Source organism: Octodon degus, unplaced genomic scaffold, assembly GCF_000260255.1.
Source record: "Octodon degus isolate 3935 unplaced genomic scaffold, OctDeg1.0 scaffold00003, whole genome shotgun sequence".
Classification (NCBI taxonomy): Eukaryota; Metazoa; Chordata; class Mammalia; order Rodentia; family Octodontidae; genus Octodon; species Octodon degus.
In genome coordinates this window covers 10,152,453-10,169,333 of record NW_004524579.1, presented here as the reverse complement: position 1 = coordinate 10,169,333, position 16,881 = coordinate 10,152,453, and the positions used below count along the sequence as shown (strand labels likewise).

The 16,881-nt window shown below is 40.5% G+C and overlaps 1 protein-coding gene across 7 annotated transcripts in view; it reads left to right on the top strand.

The window, feature by feature from the left end:
- Positions 1-6,925: 6,925 nt before the first annotated feature.
- Positions 6,926-16,881, top strand: part of Nol4 (nucleolar protein 4) — a 348,720-nt gene continuing 338,764 nt past the window's right edge. For 4 of the 7 annotated variants that reach the window (XM_023715387.1, XM_004623567.3, XM_012514701.1 and 1 more), the window contains exon 1: positions 7,748-8,183. In XM_023715387.1, coding sequence (XP_023571155.1) covers positions 7,965-8,183 — 219 coding nt within the window. In that variant the 5' untranslated portion in view covers positions 7,748-7,964. Of the gene's footprint in view, positions 7,256-7,747; positions 8,184-16,881 lie in introns of those variants that run through there. The other 3 variants (XM_004623569.2, XM_004623568.2, XM_004623566.2) reach the window with 1 other exon arrangement.

Sequence of the window (16,881 nt, the reverse complement as noted above, 5' to 3'; positions counted from 1 at the left end):
CATGAACACCAGACTGTTAACTTTGGACTTTGTCATAGTTACAGCAGCTAGATGGAAATGTCAGGTGTGTGAACACTGAATGAATCCATATGTGGCTGACAAAATGCGGGAACTGGCTGTACCATGGGATTGCACATACAGAGATGTGAAAGGTAGGATCGAAGAGAAATTCAGCAAACCAACTGTGCAACACAATTTATTTTGTTCCTAGTTTGTTCAGGTAAATATTCATGGGAGTTAAATTCTGAACAATGCATAATAATATTTAATGATGGTCTCACCACACAGACAATAGATGTGAAATTTCTAATCTCTTTGTATTGGGAAATGGAAATAGAATACCAATGTTGATATTATACCTTACACACACACACACACACACACACACACACCCCACAGACACACACAAATTATATATATATATATATATATATATATATATATATATAATCTTTGTGATTTGGTAGTGACAGCTGTGAAAATCTACACAATATTTCAACTTACAAAAGCACTTCTTTTCTGAAACAAATGATACCTATAGTATACTACTAAAGATGAGATCCTTTGAAACTTTTTTGAGAGAAGAGGTTGTAAAAATGAAGTCAACTAATAAGGTCAGATTTGTGGTCATTTCTACACTTTCAAATTCCTCTGTCTGCATAAGGAGGACATTTCTGCTTTAACTTTTTAAATTCTGTGTCACTTTGAATAGTTAACAAGTTACATGATAATCAGATTGCTGACTGAGTTGGCCATTTGCTTCCTTTACAACTTCCTTCTTTGACAGAGTTATTAATAGACTGTTAAACATTTGATGCATATGATATTCACAATTTGTAGGTTTCAACGGAATATGTGTATCCATTATAATTGCAAGATTAGCTGAAGGGTTCAAATTTCCTTACTAATTCAACTCAGAAGATAAATTCTCTATTGGATCCCTTCAATGGGAAATTTGTTCACAGGCTACCCTCAAATTTAAAATTCATATTTTAGCATGTCTCCAGGCCCTAATTTAATCTAGGTTAGGTCTAACCAAAGCATTGAACTCTTTCCTTTTTAAGTTTTAAATGACTTTAAAGTCATGTAAATTTTGAAACTCACTAACAGCTTAGATCTAGTCAAGGATTGATCCAAATTTCTATGCTATTTTTCTCAGGCATTTCCCACTACCAGTACTTCCAATGGAAGCCAACTTCTGCTACTCAGTACATGATATCCTATTTTAATCATAGCATATTGATGTTTACAAAAATCAATATCAAAGGATGAAGCCTTTTTCTTTTGTGGGGGAAATGTGGGTAGAGGTGATGTCATTGATTTCTATGGCTTTATATTTCCTGTATTTATATCTCTAGTCCAGGCTTCTCACTGTGGTTCAAGCTTCTAAATTCAAATGCCTACATGAACAAGTCTCCTGGTATTTCAAATTTAACTTCTCTGAAATTAAATTCTTTCTTCCTGCCTCTCTACCCCAACCTGCTTCTGCTCCTCCCTCAGCCTCCAACTCCCAATCTGTTCCTCCCTCGAACTCCTCTTTCCAAGTCAATGGCTTCACAGCCACACTACTAAAGCCTGACACCATCTAGCCATCCACGACTCTATTCTTTCCCTTATCTACCACATGTACTGCATCAATTTATGAGTCCATTTGGTTTTATGTAACAAAATGCCATACGCTGCATGGCTTTTAAACAATGGAAATCTTTTTCTTATAGTTCTGGGGGCTGGGGAGTTGAAGACCTAAGTGCCAGAAGACCTTGGATCTGTAGGTGAAAGGCTTCTTTATGGATGGCTGTCTTTGTGCTCTATTAGGGGTAAGAGTAGGGGCAAGAGCAGCTCTCTGAGGCCTCCATTATAAGGATACTAATACCATTCTGGGATGAGCACTCAAGATTCAATTTCGTTCCACAGGTCTACCTATTATTACCGTGCAGATTAGTATTTCAACATCTGAATGGAGATGAGCTAAAAAAGAATTAATTTCATTGTTATCTGCAAGACCTGTTCCATCTTGAAAACATATCTTTAATCTACTTCCCTCCCTTTGATTTTATTTTTACCACTGTGACCCTGCAGCATAGTGTCCCACCTAAACTATTACAACACACTGTAGTTTCTTATCGGGCGCTCCTGCTTCCCTGTTTGCTGGCTTCCAAGCCTTACTCCTGAAAATGGCCAGTGAAACTTATAAAATTTATATCATGGAATTCTTGGTTAAGTATTTTATTGGCTTTTACTGGACCAATAATGAAACACAAACTCCTTAGCATGACAAGTACTGCCTCATAAAATCCAGTTGTCAAAGAGTACCCAGGTGTCATATTCTACTTCTGTTTTCCAACATCAAGAAGTTCCAGTTTCACTGGCTTCTCAAACATGCCAAGAACACTTTTGTGTTAGGATCTTCAACCCCTCTGTGCACAGGTCCTAGTCTTCATGTGTTTGAGTCCTTCAAATTCTTCTGTTCCCAAGATACTGCGAGGTACTCCAGAAGATCTTTCCTAAAATCACCAAGTCCCTCCTCCCACCATTGTTTTCTTTTACAAAGTGCCATCCATGCTAACTTTGAGGTCTAATCATACATTTTCTTGTTTGTTGTCTGATGTCCTTAGCAACATTTGAGTTCTACACAGTGGAAAGTATTTCCATCTCACAGACTGCTTTAACTCCAAGTCCTATTGAGTAATTGGCGCTCAATGAATATTTGCAGAATGGAAGTGTAATTAATGGATGGATCACTATAGACATCTGTATCTTTTGAACTAATTTGTGATTACAGATTTTCTGTTTGCAGTCACATTTTGTTGGTGAATCTAGCGTGGCATGGATATTTGTGACTGATATTGAAGTAAAAGTTTCCAAGCTGAAAATGAGATTGAAAGAATGTTAGCTTTTATAACAAAAGCATGTTGATTCTGACTCAAATTTTAGATTTTTTCAAGTATAATTTTCAATATGACATTTTCTATGTTCCTCTTCCTCTATTTTCTTTCTTTCCTGGCAAAGCAGGCAAGAATCTGGGCCCTAGGTTAAGGCTATTTAGAAGGTTGGCTTTAAGTTTAGGAATAAAGAATTACTTTTGGAAGAGACAGACAGAGGCACTTATGAAGAATATGCTAAGACAAATTCCAGGTAGCCTGTGTATAGAAATTACACAGCTGAAGAAGAGGTTCAGGATGTGCCTCAAGGTGGACTAGGAAGACCAAACTCTGGAGAAGTTGAAAGAAGGAACTGAATCTAGCATGATTTCCCAGAAAGTTTAAGACTTTTTTGCCTGAAACTTTAGCAGAATGCTTCTGTTTTACAGTATGAAAAACATCAGCCACACAGTCAACCATGTGTACAGATACCGAGCAGACCCACTTCAGGTTCTGCTGAAAATAAGAGAATCCTTCAAAATAGAAGGTTGGCCTTCACAACCCTAAGAGTCCCCCATTTCTTTACTCCAAAGAAGTATTCTAATACTTGTTTAGTGGTAAATCACATATCTGTTCCTTCTCAAAAGAATACATTTTGTATGATCTATTCTCCTTTTTGTAAGGTCTTTGGCTTTAGCATCAAGTCTGGCTAATACAAGTGAGGGCTGTGACATGTTTGTTGCATTTCAGCAGCTCTTTATGTTGAGGGTGTTGTAATGTCCATATATGTGGGTGTCAAGTATAGTTATAAATACATCACATGTACATGTGGTAAGTCCATAGTATTTTCTTTAGTAGAGATCAACCTCATCCTAACACCACCCAGCAGAAGTCAGCAGGATGGATCAGGATTGTGTCTGCTAGTTTTCCCCTTTGTTCCCATCTCTCTTCTTTCTACTTTCCCTATATTGTTCATTGTGCTCAAGTTCCTGGAAAGAGTAGAAAACAGAAATTTTAAAGGTCTTATAGTGAAAAATCTTGTATGAACAAAAAAGTATACAGGAAATATAAACACTGCACAAGGAATAGTATAGTTCTCAAGTCTCAAATAATGTCTTTCAAACTATAGATTGCCAATCTTTGCTGGGTTGTAAAATGAATTTGGTGAGATCACACCTTATCAAATTAAATCTATAGGAGAAAAATGGCAAACATCAGTGCATATTGTATGTAATGAAGTACATTTTTCATAAATAAAGGGCAGAATTACCATATATATGTGTAGATATATATCCTACATATATAGATATGAAGCATTTTATGAAGTATGTGCCTTACTATAAGAGAGAGTTAAAAGATGTTTGAAAGACTTTCCGAGGGAGTTTAGAAACAAATTTTAATGAGTAAAGATCTATGAAAATGATTCTGCAGTTTTAAATTAATTTATAATCATAAGAGAAAATAAGTTCCATACAAATATCTTATTCTTGAAGGACTACTGAAGGACCAACTATCTTTCCAGAAACTTCTAGTTGACACGTGACCAACATACTACAAAACATTGCCTGTGTATGATGCCCCAAGGGAAACTTTCAGTTGTGCTTGTAAAATATACCACACTTAAAAGGGTAACTCACGTTTCTGCTCATTTGCTTTTTCCAAACATGTATGTGTTTAAGGCACTTTTTTAATGTGAAAGAGAAGACCCAAAGATAAATATTAGATTCAATAATTTGAAAGTGATCTCCTCATCCATCCTCCCAGTACATATTAGATTCACGGTGACTTCCGTGTGACAGCATGTTCTCTGAGTTCTCCTGGTCTAATATTTATTGGGCAAGAGATTCAAGGACTCAGGACAATTGATTTATTTTTGTGTTTTTTTATACAAAAGAAGGAAATAAAAAAACAAAAAACAAAAAACAAAAAAACGAATAAAGGCAGTCAAGGTGGCCTCAGGAGAAGTGGAGCCTGTTGTTGCAGGAATCTTGCAAGTTAATGAGAATTCACCCGGGACTCAAGAGCGATGGAGAGAGCAGAGAAAGGAGAAGATGGAGGGGGGATAAAACTCTTCCTTTGCAGCTGGCCCTCTCCCTCATTTGTTGCTCCAATAAGCAGTAATTAGGTCCTGAGCTAATGGTGTCAGCTGATCTGCTGTTTTTAGGCTAGACCCAGAGGAAATCTCCATGGAAACCCTGCTGGAGTCGTCCCCCCACCTGGATGCTGCGTGCTCCTTTCTGCCACCTGGCTGCCGCCCGGCCCGCTGCTACCTCCTCCTGCTTCTAACCTGCAGCCTGCAGCATGCGCACTGCCCCCGGGATCCCTAAATGGGACAATTCTGCCCGTGACGTCAGCGCCCAGCCGTCTCCACAGAAACTTTTGTCCCATTGGCCAATCAGAGAGCTTGGAAGGGGTGGGGGTGGGAGGAGAGGGGAGTGGGAGGGTGGGGGTGAGGGGAGAGGCGAGAGGTTTAGTGTGTGGAGCTGCTCGCGCTCCGCCCGGGCTGTCAGTCCCGGCTGCAGCCGCCGCGAGACCTTCCCGGAGACGCGCGCACACACGGCGCACCCCCTGCACACCGCACACCCTCGTTCCCTTGCTCACTCACACGCACACACTCAGCCTGGCCGAGCAGGAACCACTGACCATTTTGCAAGTGCCGGGACGAGCTGCGGCGCTGTGGGCACCCACACTCCTCCCGGCTGTTCGGGGCTTTCGTCTGGGAGAGGACGAGGAGTGGCGGCTGCGGGCTCCGACGACAACCGGAGCCGGGCACGGGTCGGAGCGCCTTCCTGGCAGAACCGCTCCCCGGGACGGGCGCGGGCCTCGGCGCAGAGTAGAATAAAGAGGGGCGACCGCGGCCACTGTGAGAGGAGGATGGGAACTCCCCTGTGTCCAGACCTGTGACCGGCGGATGGAAATCCCGAATGGAGGAACCGCTGACTTCATTCGCTGAGGAAAATCGTCCAAGGGAACTCAGATTTGGCTACTCTGTGCGGCGGAGGGGGTGTCCGTGACGTGCAGGGGGAAGACAGGCGACCAAACCTCCCGCGTGAACTGCAAACTGTGCCCAAGCAAGGGGAAGAAGACCTCTGTCTGCATTTTAATCTCATCCTGAAGGGCTGGAGCTCCTGCATCATAAACTTCTACATCTCCTACCCACTTCAGCGGGAAGCCAAAGGGTCCTGTCCGCGCCCCATCACTACCCGGGAGACCCGCAGCCAGCGGCCTGCCTGCGTGTGCCCACATTTCCCTGGATCGGATCTCTGTTTGGGGCACTACATCTGTCTTACAGAACTAGCCTCGTCTCCATGAACGCTCTGAATTTCTGGGACTTAACTCCCAGACTCTACATGGGGGCCATAATTCCGCCCCACGCATCTGAAGAAATGACATTTTAAAACACCTTGGTTCCTTAAGATTCCTATAAAGCAGGATTTGATAGGCTTACAAAATGTCAGGTAAGAACTTTCTCTCTCTCTAGCCTCTCACACCTGTCTCAGAGGAGGCTGAAGAGGAGCAGGACCCCAGGGGAGGAGTGCCGGGGACCCTCCGGGGATCGCAGGCGCCCGGCCGGGCCGCGACTTTCGGGAGCGGCGCAGCCCTTGCTCCTGGCCCGCGGGCCTCGGCTGGGGACGTTTGTGGGGCGCGCGCGGGGCGGCGGCGCTGCGCTCCACCTGCCCTGCCCGGGACGGAGCCCGGGGCCAAGACTCCAGGGACCACACTAAGTCAATATTGGGATTTTTAATAAACCAAGGAATGGGATTTTAATTATTCAAACCCTTGCTCCTCCGGGCCAGATGCTGTTGGGATGGTCCTGGTCGCACAATATTAAAAAGACCAACCCCTAGGAGGACGAGAACCGCAGCTGAGACATCCGTCGCAATTGCGAATGAACCAGACTTGGTAGCACAGGGCACTGATTGCGGGTGCCCAGCGGGACCCTCCTCCCCTTGCCCCGTTCCACCCCCACCAACCCCACCCCTCCCCACCCCACCCCACCCGAGGCAGGCTCCCGCGGCGGCCGGGACCTCGCGTCCCCACATCGTGGCCCGGGCTGCATTTTTCATGAGCCCAGGGTGAACAGGTGCGAAGTGCGTTGGGAGCATCCGGCGGGGCCGGGCGCAGGGAGCATGGAGAGCGAGCGCGACATGTACCGCCAGTTCCAGGACTGGTGCCTCCGGACTTACGGGGACTCGGGCAAGACCAAGACGGTGACCCGGAAAAAATACGAGCGGATCGTCCAGCTCCTCAACGGATCCGAGTCGAGTTCCACAGACAACGCCAAATTTAAATTCTGGGTCAAATCGAAGGGCTTCCAGCTGGGCCAGCCGGACGAGGTCCGCGGGGGAGGCGGCAGCGCTAAGCAAGTGCTCTACGTGCCCGTCAAGACCACGGTGAGTGACTCGCCTTCCTCTGTTATTTGTCTGCCGGAGCAGCCGGGCGGGGAGGGAGGAGCGGTGGGGGGGGGGGGACGCGGGGAGCCGTGAGCCACCGTTGGCTCGTGTGCCCCCACCCTCCGCAACCCCCTCCCCAAGTCGTTCCCACTCGCCTTCGCCAGACGCGATTTCCCCACCAGGAGTCTTTGTGGTCCTTGATTTTAAAGCTGCAGCGCACCTCGGAGCCGAGCCGGACCGGACCGCTGCCGCAGCTTCCTCCCCCGGGTCGGGCGGCGTCCTCGGGCTGGGCCATTGTCCCGTGTCCCTCGCTGGGCGCCTGGCTCCTGTCCCAAAGCCGCCACCAAGCAGCACAGGCCAGGCTGGAAGCCCGGCCACCCACTCCGCTAAAGGACGGTTCTGATCGATAGGCTAGGATGTGTGCTCATTGGCACAAAGCCTTCATGTGGCGATGGTGTTGCCCATGGGGTTCCCCCCAGGACACTTAGCAGTTTTTATTGTTAGACCCCCGCCGGGAGACACGAGGCAGTCGGACTGCCTGGATCGCTCCCCGAGATGTCCCCGCGACTGTTTAGATGGTAGATAAGGTCCTGGAGATTCGTCTTCCCCGCCTCCCCCACCCCCATTCCCTTCCTCACTGGCCCCTTGCACAAATACAGCCGCAACTAGATGATGAACAACAAAGGGAGACGGGTTTGGGCGCGATCGGATGCTACGTGCACTTGTTCCTCTTTCTGGGGTGGCTCTGGTCTCTTGGCCACGAAGCTGGTCCTGGTGGAGAGCGCCCAGGGCACCTAGCCTCACTCGCGGATGTCCGTGGGGCTGGGGAGCTGCAGCAGCCTCCCTGGGCTTTACCAGAAGATGCTATCTGAGGGATACAAGTAGGACTGCAGTTCAGATGCAGGAGAGCTTTCAGCCTTTTGCTGCGGTGGGTACGCGTCTGGAGTAAGGGTTGGGCAGCGATCTGGCACCCTTTGTATTTCTGCCTCTCTTTGAGATTTCTTCAGCTTCGGCTCCTGCTTCCCCTCCCTCCCTGGCACCGTGTCCCTGTGCAGTGTTCCCGGAGCATGCCAGGAGGGAGGTGTCTTGTAAGCTGTGCTACCTCTACCGCCACCGGAGGTATAATAAATTGGAAATAGGGGCAAGAGGGGCTTTTCAGAGGACGGGTTGGGAAAAGCAGCTTACGATTTCCCTCAGATCAATCAGGAACAGTAATAGAAGGATGTGCATTCTTCTGGAATTTATGTGGAAGATGGGAAGTGGAAATAAAGGTGAAATGGAAATACATGAAAGTTGTGTTATTTTGATGTACTATTGTTGGAAGATTTCTAGGAGGTAGGTTTATAAATGCAGTCTTCTCCTTTAACATGTGGAACTGCTAAAGACAATGGTGAGATTATTGTGTTGCTTTGCTAAATGATGAGGGCTAGATTGGCATGAATTAGAACTGAGGTTTATGTACAGCTGCTCGAGCCAGAAGTCTGTTGTAGAGAATGAATGGCTTTGATTCACTGGAGCTGAGATTAACATTAAGAACATGATAAAATTATTTATTTATAGAATTCTTTTGAATGAATAATCTCTTAAGATGAATTTACTTGAGATGAATTTAATATATATATAAATATATATATATACATATAGATATGGGAATATATATTGAACTGTTGCTAGCTGGAAGTTTGGTTTTTATTATTTTGATGCTAAACTTAGGTCTCTTTGTTAAATTGTCAGTTTTGCTGGTGTATAATACCAATAAGTTTATATTTGTACATCCATTATATATGTGTCCTTTAGAAATAATAGTTAAAAATCTAAATAACATGAATTTTATAATGATTTTCGAGGCACTAAGGTCATCATGGCAACCAGTCATCCAAACCATTAGTCATATGCTCTAATACCGATATTCTCAGTCAAAATTGAATGCAGAATTGTGAAAGAATTGCTTAGACATGTACTATGGAGTGACAGCCCCAGGAATAATAATACAGTAGCACGTGTTTCTCTTTTCAGTAAAGATTCTATATACTTAGGGCAGAAGGTGTAAGCTGCCAGGTGATATTCTTAGATAATGATTTTCATGTAATATTTAAGAGCTCTGCTTTTCACTCAAACCCGTTGAAGAGGCTTTTAATTCATGAACTCTTGCTCTTTATAAATTTTTTTCTACTGCTCCTGACACAGAATTATAGGCTCCACCTTCTCTGAGAGACAGCCAATCATCACTTCAACGAGTGAGGAAATAAATAAAAGATCCGTTTTATCCTTTCCTTACATTTCAAGTTATTGCTCCCTTAAAACATGTTGATTTTCCTTCAGAATAGCAGGGGCGCAATTGCCAAGCAATGCATTTTCTTTTAGATCAATAGTGTATACTCCTTGAAATGAAGTACTGCTTCTGAGGAATCCAAGACTCATGTTAAGCTCCTTGAGGTTTCAGGGTTCCTTGTGGCTGGTTTTGCAGCCAGTGAGAGCGTTGTGTTTCTGATGTCTCAGTGATCCACTGCTGCTGATAATTAGCCATCATTACTTCTGTGAAAAGAGAAAGAGAAAGGGGAGAGGACAGGCCTGGGCTAATTAACTACTTTAGTTTAATGAAAGAAAGAAAGACAGATAGCAACTGGGAGGTTATACTGGAGCAGGGTAGGGGCGCCTCATAGACTTAGCTGTAACAAGACTATCAGTTTCATAGTTAAAAAAGCTTGGTTCTGCCTCTTATCTTCCCTGCAGAATATATATGGCTTTGCAGGTTCTTTTGCCACTCCACCTCAAGCTTAACTGATGATAAAATCAAACACAGGACAACTGACTTAAAATAAAAACCGTTGACCACTGACAAAGATAAATATGCCCTTTAATATTTGTCCTGGCCATGTCTGAGGCTGAGGGGACCTATCTGTCTCTGCTGTTTAGATTGCTGTGTGGCCGAGTAGATAGATACTATTTGGTCACCAGGCAACATCGTCCTGTAACTCAGCCATTTTAGGTCTGGAGTGGGACCCACACTGTGTGCACATGTGCAGTTTGTTGCCTATCCCATCTGTTTTTTTTCAATACTCTCACTATTTTTTTAAAAATTTTGCTAAAAGGATTAGACATTTTGAAAAATAAAATGATGAGTAACTACAAACAGATCTGAAAATGACACAGCAAATGCCCAACAATGATTAGAACAAAGTTCCAGTCAATGATAATTTTAAATAAGCATAACTGAGGTTGCTCTGTTTTATTCCTTTGATAGTTGTAGTTTAGTTTTAGAAGCTTTTGATATTAAGATTTTGTTTTGGCAGTAATTAGTTGAAGCATCATATGTAGGATATAAATTACCAAGGCACATTCTATCACTGAATGCTAGGAGTGGTAAATAAAAACAGAAAAAAAAAAAGAAAGTTCTTTATACATTTTTCTTAATAATATGATTAATGCATGGTCTTGTATTTTTAAAACTGCATTGTTTAAAACTCTAAGTAGAAATTTGGTAAGGCCATGTTATAATCTTTCAGTCTCAAGCAAAATATTGATTTTTGAAATTGTAAAAATTTTCTTGACCTACATGTGTAAGAATACACACTAAGGTCTAAATTTTATTTTTTGTAATATTTGTTCTACTATGAAACAAAAATGAATTTTCATCCAGAAAGGAATATACATGAGCTTTAATTGTGTTATCTTAAAATGATGATTTATTCAGTTCTGCAATCTGTAGCTTCAGAGTTCATATTGTTCTTGCTGTGCACATTACTAATTGATTACTATACATTGATTAGAAGAATATTCATTGGTTGGTTCCCAAACAGTTATAGTTTTTGTTAGTACTTCAACTGTGATTTTAGTTATAAATCCTTTGTGCTACATCATAATGAAAGAAAGCATACCTCACAAGGAATCTGCACATTTCCACCTCTTCTAACTCCATACCTCAAGCACACATCCTGTATATTAGGACTTGATCTAGTCTGGCTGAAACTAAAGAGGAGGAACAGCTGTAGAAATCTATTAAGTGACTTTATGTCTAGGGCACAGAGAAAAGTATGATCTTGGTCACCGAAATAGAAGCATGTTTAACCTCTACACTTTCACCGTAGGCATTGCTGCCAATAGCCAAGTACTGTGGGACATACTATAGCATAAGATTTTGGGGTGAAATAAGTCTCAGGAAGGAACACCAGCAATGTGGTTTATTAGCTCACTTAAGGGATTGCTTGTGGAGACATGAAGCATCAATCATCTATGACACTCCCTTGTACAGTGTCTATTTCTGCTATCAGAAAGCACTAGGTATCTTTACTCTGAAGGGAACTCTGCTATATTAAAGGATAGGAGACATAGCGTTAACTCCACTCAATACAAGGAAGAAGCTATACCTTGTTAGTATATGGAGACTATCTCATACTTACCTGCTGGGAACATAGTTCTTGACTTGTACTTTGGAGGCTCTTCCTTGTCTTAGTAGTAACCACAATAAAGGGCGAGGGGAAAGATTCAGCATGTAGCTATCTGCCTTATATAAAATTCTGGGGCCAGCTAAGATTCTGCTCTTCATGATTTTACTGTCTAGACTCACTCCATGGATTGGAGGAAAATTGAAGAAGCAAATACAGTACAATAACAACTCAACATTCAAGAGTTTCAATTCTGTGTCAGGTTCATAGTAAGACATTTTCCTAAAAGCTAGTATATATTGTCTAACTAGGAAGGTTCGATGTGGACCTAGTCTATCAAACATTACATACATTTTTATATTTGGATGAAAATATCAACAATGTTAATGGAAGCCATATGTAGCAAGAAACATGGTACACAAGGCAGAGAGTAGAGATTTTATAGCAAGATCTAAATTATGGCACTGATATTTAACTGGAGTTGTGAGCTAGGTAAAGTTTCTTAAGTAACTTTGCTATTTCCCTTTAGTAAAGTATCAGTAATAGTACTTTTGAAGTAGTGTATGAAAATCTACAATACTATATACTATATATGCTAATATTTATAAAATAATATAATGATATTTATGTCTTTATGTGTGAAAGCATTTGATATAAATAGCAAATGCCTGGCACATAGTCAATGTTGGAAAAAGAGAAGTTCTAAAAACTATTATCAACAACCTGGGAGCCATAGGATATATTTATAATTTTGTATATGTTATAAACTAGGAATCACATTGCAACATGAAGTTAAAATGCAAGATATATGTGCATGTAGGTGTGTACATACATGTATTCAGATATTCTGCCTATTTTATTTTTGAAAAATGTTACTTTGATTTTGTAAGAATGATTATTCTTACCATTTAAAAAATCTACGTGAAAAACAAAATGAAGTGGAAAGGGATCAAAATATTGTGCTAAATTTTCTATTCAGGTACAACTACTTAGCTAATTATGAGCATGCTTATCTCTCACACTCATATATATATGCTTGAATATGATTGACATTTATATGTGGACAAGCAGAAATAACTTCTCAAAACTATAATGAAAATAATATGCTAAATAAAAATAATAAAATTTAATTTTACAAAAATAGAAAAAGTACATAAGATTAAATGAATTGCTAATATATAAAAGCTAATAGAGAAGATCTAAAAGAATAAGAAACTCAATTTCAGTTTTTTATGCACATTTTAATTTTAAACGTTATCATTGGCTTTCTCTAATATACAAAAGCAAACATTTTCGCTTGCAACATTTTCTTGTTATTTAACTCTTGGTTCATATCATATTTAATATATTATATTATAATTATTATATAATATATGCTTATTATTTGTATTGTATAATTATGTTCATGTATTTATATTTATTTTTAAAGTATATAATCTGACCCCTATGATTGGTTTCTTTTTTTCATATCTCCATGCCTTTTCTAACCTCTGATTTGTTTTATTTGACTACCTCTTATTGCTAAACAACATTTTTTCCCTAAAGAACAGTTCATATGATCTATTCTATGAGATCTTTCCAGAACTGGGGATTGAACTCAGGCCCTTACAGTTGCCAGGGAAGCATTTATTCTACTGAGCCATCTCCCTAGCCCCACCTTGAGATCTTTATACACTGATGATACAGTTGTGTCAATTGTATCCCAGTTACTTATTCTTTCATTTACTCTTTCACCTAGAACATGGTAGATACCAATTGTGCTCTATACAATTCTAACAAAAGTCTTTTTCATTAACTTTATAAATTATTTACTTCTTCATCCTTTTTTGGATTTTAAGGAAGGGTCTACAGAGTGTTCAGGGTCTCACTACTAAATCGGACTCATAGTAATCTGCCTGTTTTCAGCCTCCCACACCCCACCATACCCGGTCTCAATTGCTCTCTCAGCGCGCTCCAGGGGCGGGACCAGCATGGTAAGCCCGGGGATAGATCCCCTGACCCCTGAGCCTGCTTGCAGGTGCTTTAATCTGCTGAGTTATTTCACTGGCCCTACTTTTTCGTTCCTGAAATTAAATAAGTTCACTAAGACTTATTCGAATTGTTTACTTCCCTTGTATTTCCTCTGGGTAAGTAGACTCACGTTCTTAGCTTCACACATGTCTATGTTTCGGTTGACTTATTGTGAATCTTCTGAGGTCCACATCAGAATTTTTTTTTCTTTTTCCCCTTTGGCTAGGTATTTCCACTAGACATCTCAAAACACCTCAAACTGCATATATAAACATAATTTCTTTCTCTCTCCAGCCCCATATCCTAGGTCCTCCAAGCTGACATCACTTTTTAGTATCCTTTCTCCACAAATAATAAAATTTGCTCACTCATACCAAAAGTATGTTAACATAGATGATCTGTCAGCTTCTGCTTTCCTTCAGTCAGGGCTTGTTACAATATTGTTGATTCTATCAATTTTACTTTTAAGAGTATCTCCTAAAGCCATCAGTTTCATACCACATGGAGTTATACCATATCATACCGAAGTTGTTCAATCATTTCGTATCTTTTCCTAAAATTGTTTTATAAAAAGGGATTTAAATTTCCAGCATGTTTATTATTGGTGATTAGCATTGACAGAATAAAATTCATCTTCCAGTCTGAGACGGCACCATAAAACATTCTTACTTACTGTCCTGAAGAACCATTTTATATTTGTGTTTCTATACTCACCTCTTTTTCCATCCATCCACCCACCATCTGTTTTCCCAAAAACACATAACATAAAATTTATCGTTTTAGATATTTTAATTTGTTTAATGTATTTGGTACAGGGTCTGCAAGGTCTACAGGGTCTCACTACATAGATCGGACTCATAGAGATTCTCCTGTTTTCAGCCTTCCAAGTGCTGGAATTACAGGCACACACCACCATGCCTGGCCTCAGTCACTGTCTTAGTGTGCCCTGGGAGTGGGGCCAACACAACATGTGGGTCATTGTGCTCTGCCTAAGCAGGCACTTTAGTCCACTGAGCTATCTGACTGCCCTTCATTTTAGATATTTCACTGTAAAGTCAAATAGTGTTAAAGTATTTTTTGTGATGCATAGGTCCATCACATTTTCATCTTGCAAAACTGAGACTCTATAATCATTAAATAGCAAATTCTCCATCCCTCTCCCTGCAGGACCACCACCATTCCACTTCATATAGTATTTGGTTTTTCATAATTTTACTTAGCTTAATATCTAAGAGTCATCCATGTTGTGATAGATGACAAGATTTCCTTCCTTTTTAAGGTTGCATAATATTCCTTTATAGGCATATATGATATTTTATCTACTTCTATGCTGATGAACATTTGTGTTGTTTGTATTTCTTCGGGTTTGTGAATAATGCTATAAATGTGAATATGGATGGGCAAATATTTCTTTTAGACCCTACTTTTAATTTTTTGCACTGTATGCTCAGAAATAAGGATTGCTGAATCCTGCAGTAGTTCTAATTTCAATTCTAGGGAAATTGTAGTCTTATTTTATATTGCAGTTTCACCATTATGCAGTTGCAAACAATGATGCACATACGGGGGTGCTCTTCTAGGGCTAAGAAACTTGCGACTTTGGTTCCTATTTAGAGCTCCTCAATGGACATAGATCTTCTTTAGGCAACTGCAAGGTTTTTTTTTTTTTACTTTTTTTAAATTTAAATTTATGTATTTATTTATTTTGATACATTTATTTGATATATTTAATATATTTGATATATTTTGATATATTTATTTGATATGCCCACTATATGCTAGAGCATGGACTTGTAGTGATCCTCTTGTCTCAGCCTCTCCAGAGCTGGGATTACAGGCGTGTGCCACCATGCCTAGTATCAGGGCCAGCACAAAGCACCCAGGGCTCTGAGACTGGCATTGCATGTGGCATCGGGATCAAATCCAGCCTTGAGCTTGCCAGACAGGCACTTAGATCTCCAAACTATCCTTCCAGCCCTGAAAGTTTTGACTATGATTTAATTAATAATTACATTAATTTTTAACGTTTAACAAGTTTGCACTATATGTTAATGATTGGCTGAGTCATTTTAAACAAAATGTCACCTATAATCATCATAGTAGTCCTATCATATTAACATTTTTATGTACATGTGAAAATTATGATTTAACTTAAGATAAATTACTAAAAAGCACACGTCTTGGAATAAGACACTATTTGAATTGTATCCAAGGTTGTTTTAAAAAAGTGAACTTGCCCTTAATATTACAAACTGCATGTATACCACTATATCAATATATAACACATTACAAAATACATTAAAAAAAATAAATATATATATATATATATATATATATATATATATATATATATTTGAGTCTAAGTTTCATTATTCTCTTATTTATTTGCATAGTTCACCTTGCATTCTCTCTAGGAAGTGCATATACTGGGGTGTGTGTACCCCGTCATTCCAATCTGTAGTACTTGTTGCACATGTAGAACACTACAGTAAAGACCTTACCCTTCGGTTGAGATACTACCTCCTGCACTTCAAGGAGAACCTCTTTAATTAACTGTCACAACTTGAGTGTCATGCTGCAACCAGCAATTACACATATTTGTGGCAGAGGGGAAATTATTTCATCCAGGGCATGTTCAGCGGCTAATGTATCAAGTAGTTGAAGTGTAGGCTTTAGGATGGATGAAATTGGAAAAGAAAGCGGGAGTGAATTTATGGGGAGACTGCAGTGCCAAAATCGTTTAGACTTCATCTTTTAGGGAATGGAAGCTGCCAAAAATATGTGTACAAAGATGTCATAATTTAGGTAATCTTGTGGGTAGGGACTTACTGTGTCTTAGTGATCTATAAGTATTACAAAGTAGAAATTATATGAATAAAGAATAAAAGTTACATAGTTCTTTGGAGGTAATAGATTGCTTAAAATAGTATACAAGCATTGAAGTGAGATTATCAAGCTTTAAATCAATGTGACTCAGTAGTTTCATGTTACCAAGTAATTGACTCATGCTATACACATCTTAATGTCTGTTAATCCTAACAAAATATTACGAGTAGGATTTTGGGAAACACTAGACTCAAGGCCCTTGAAAGGAAGATGAGTCATCTTACAACAAACAGATCCTCCTCCTTTTCCTCCTCCTCTTTTGACTTGAAAGTTAACTGTTGGCCTCTGGGTTTTGTGACTACATCTACAGCTATAAAGAATTATGGCCAAACAGATCTAAGAGTC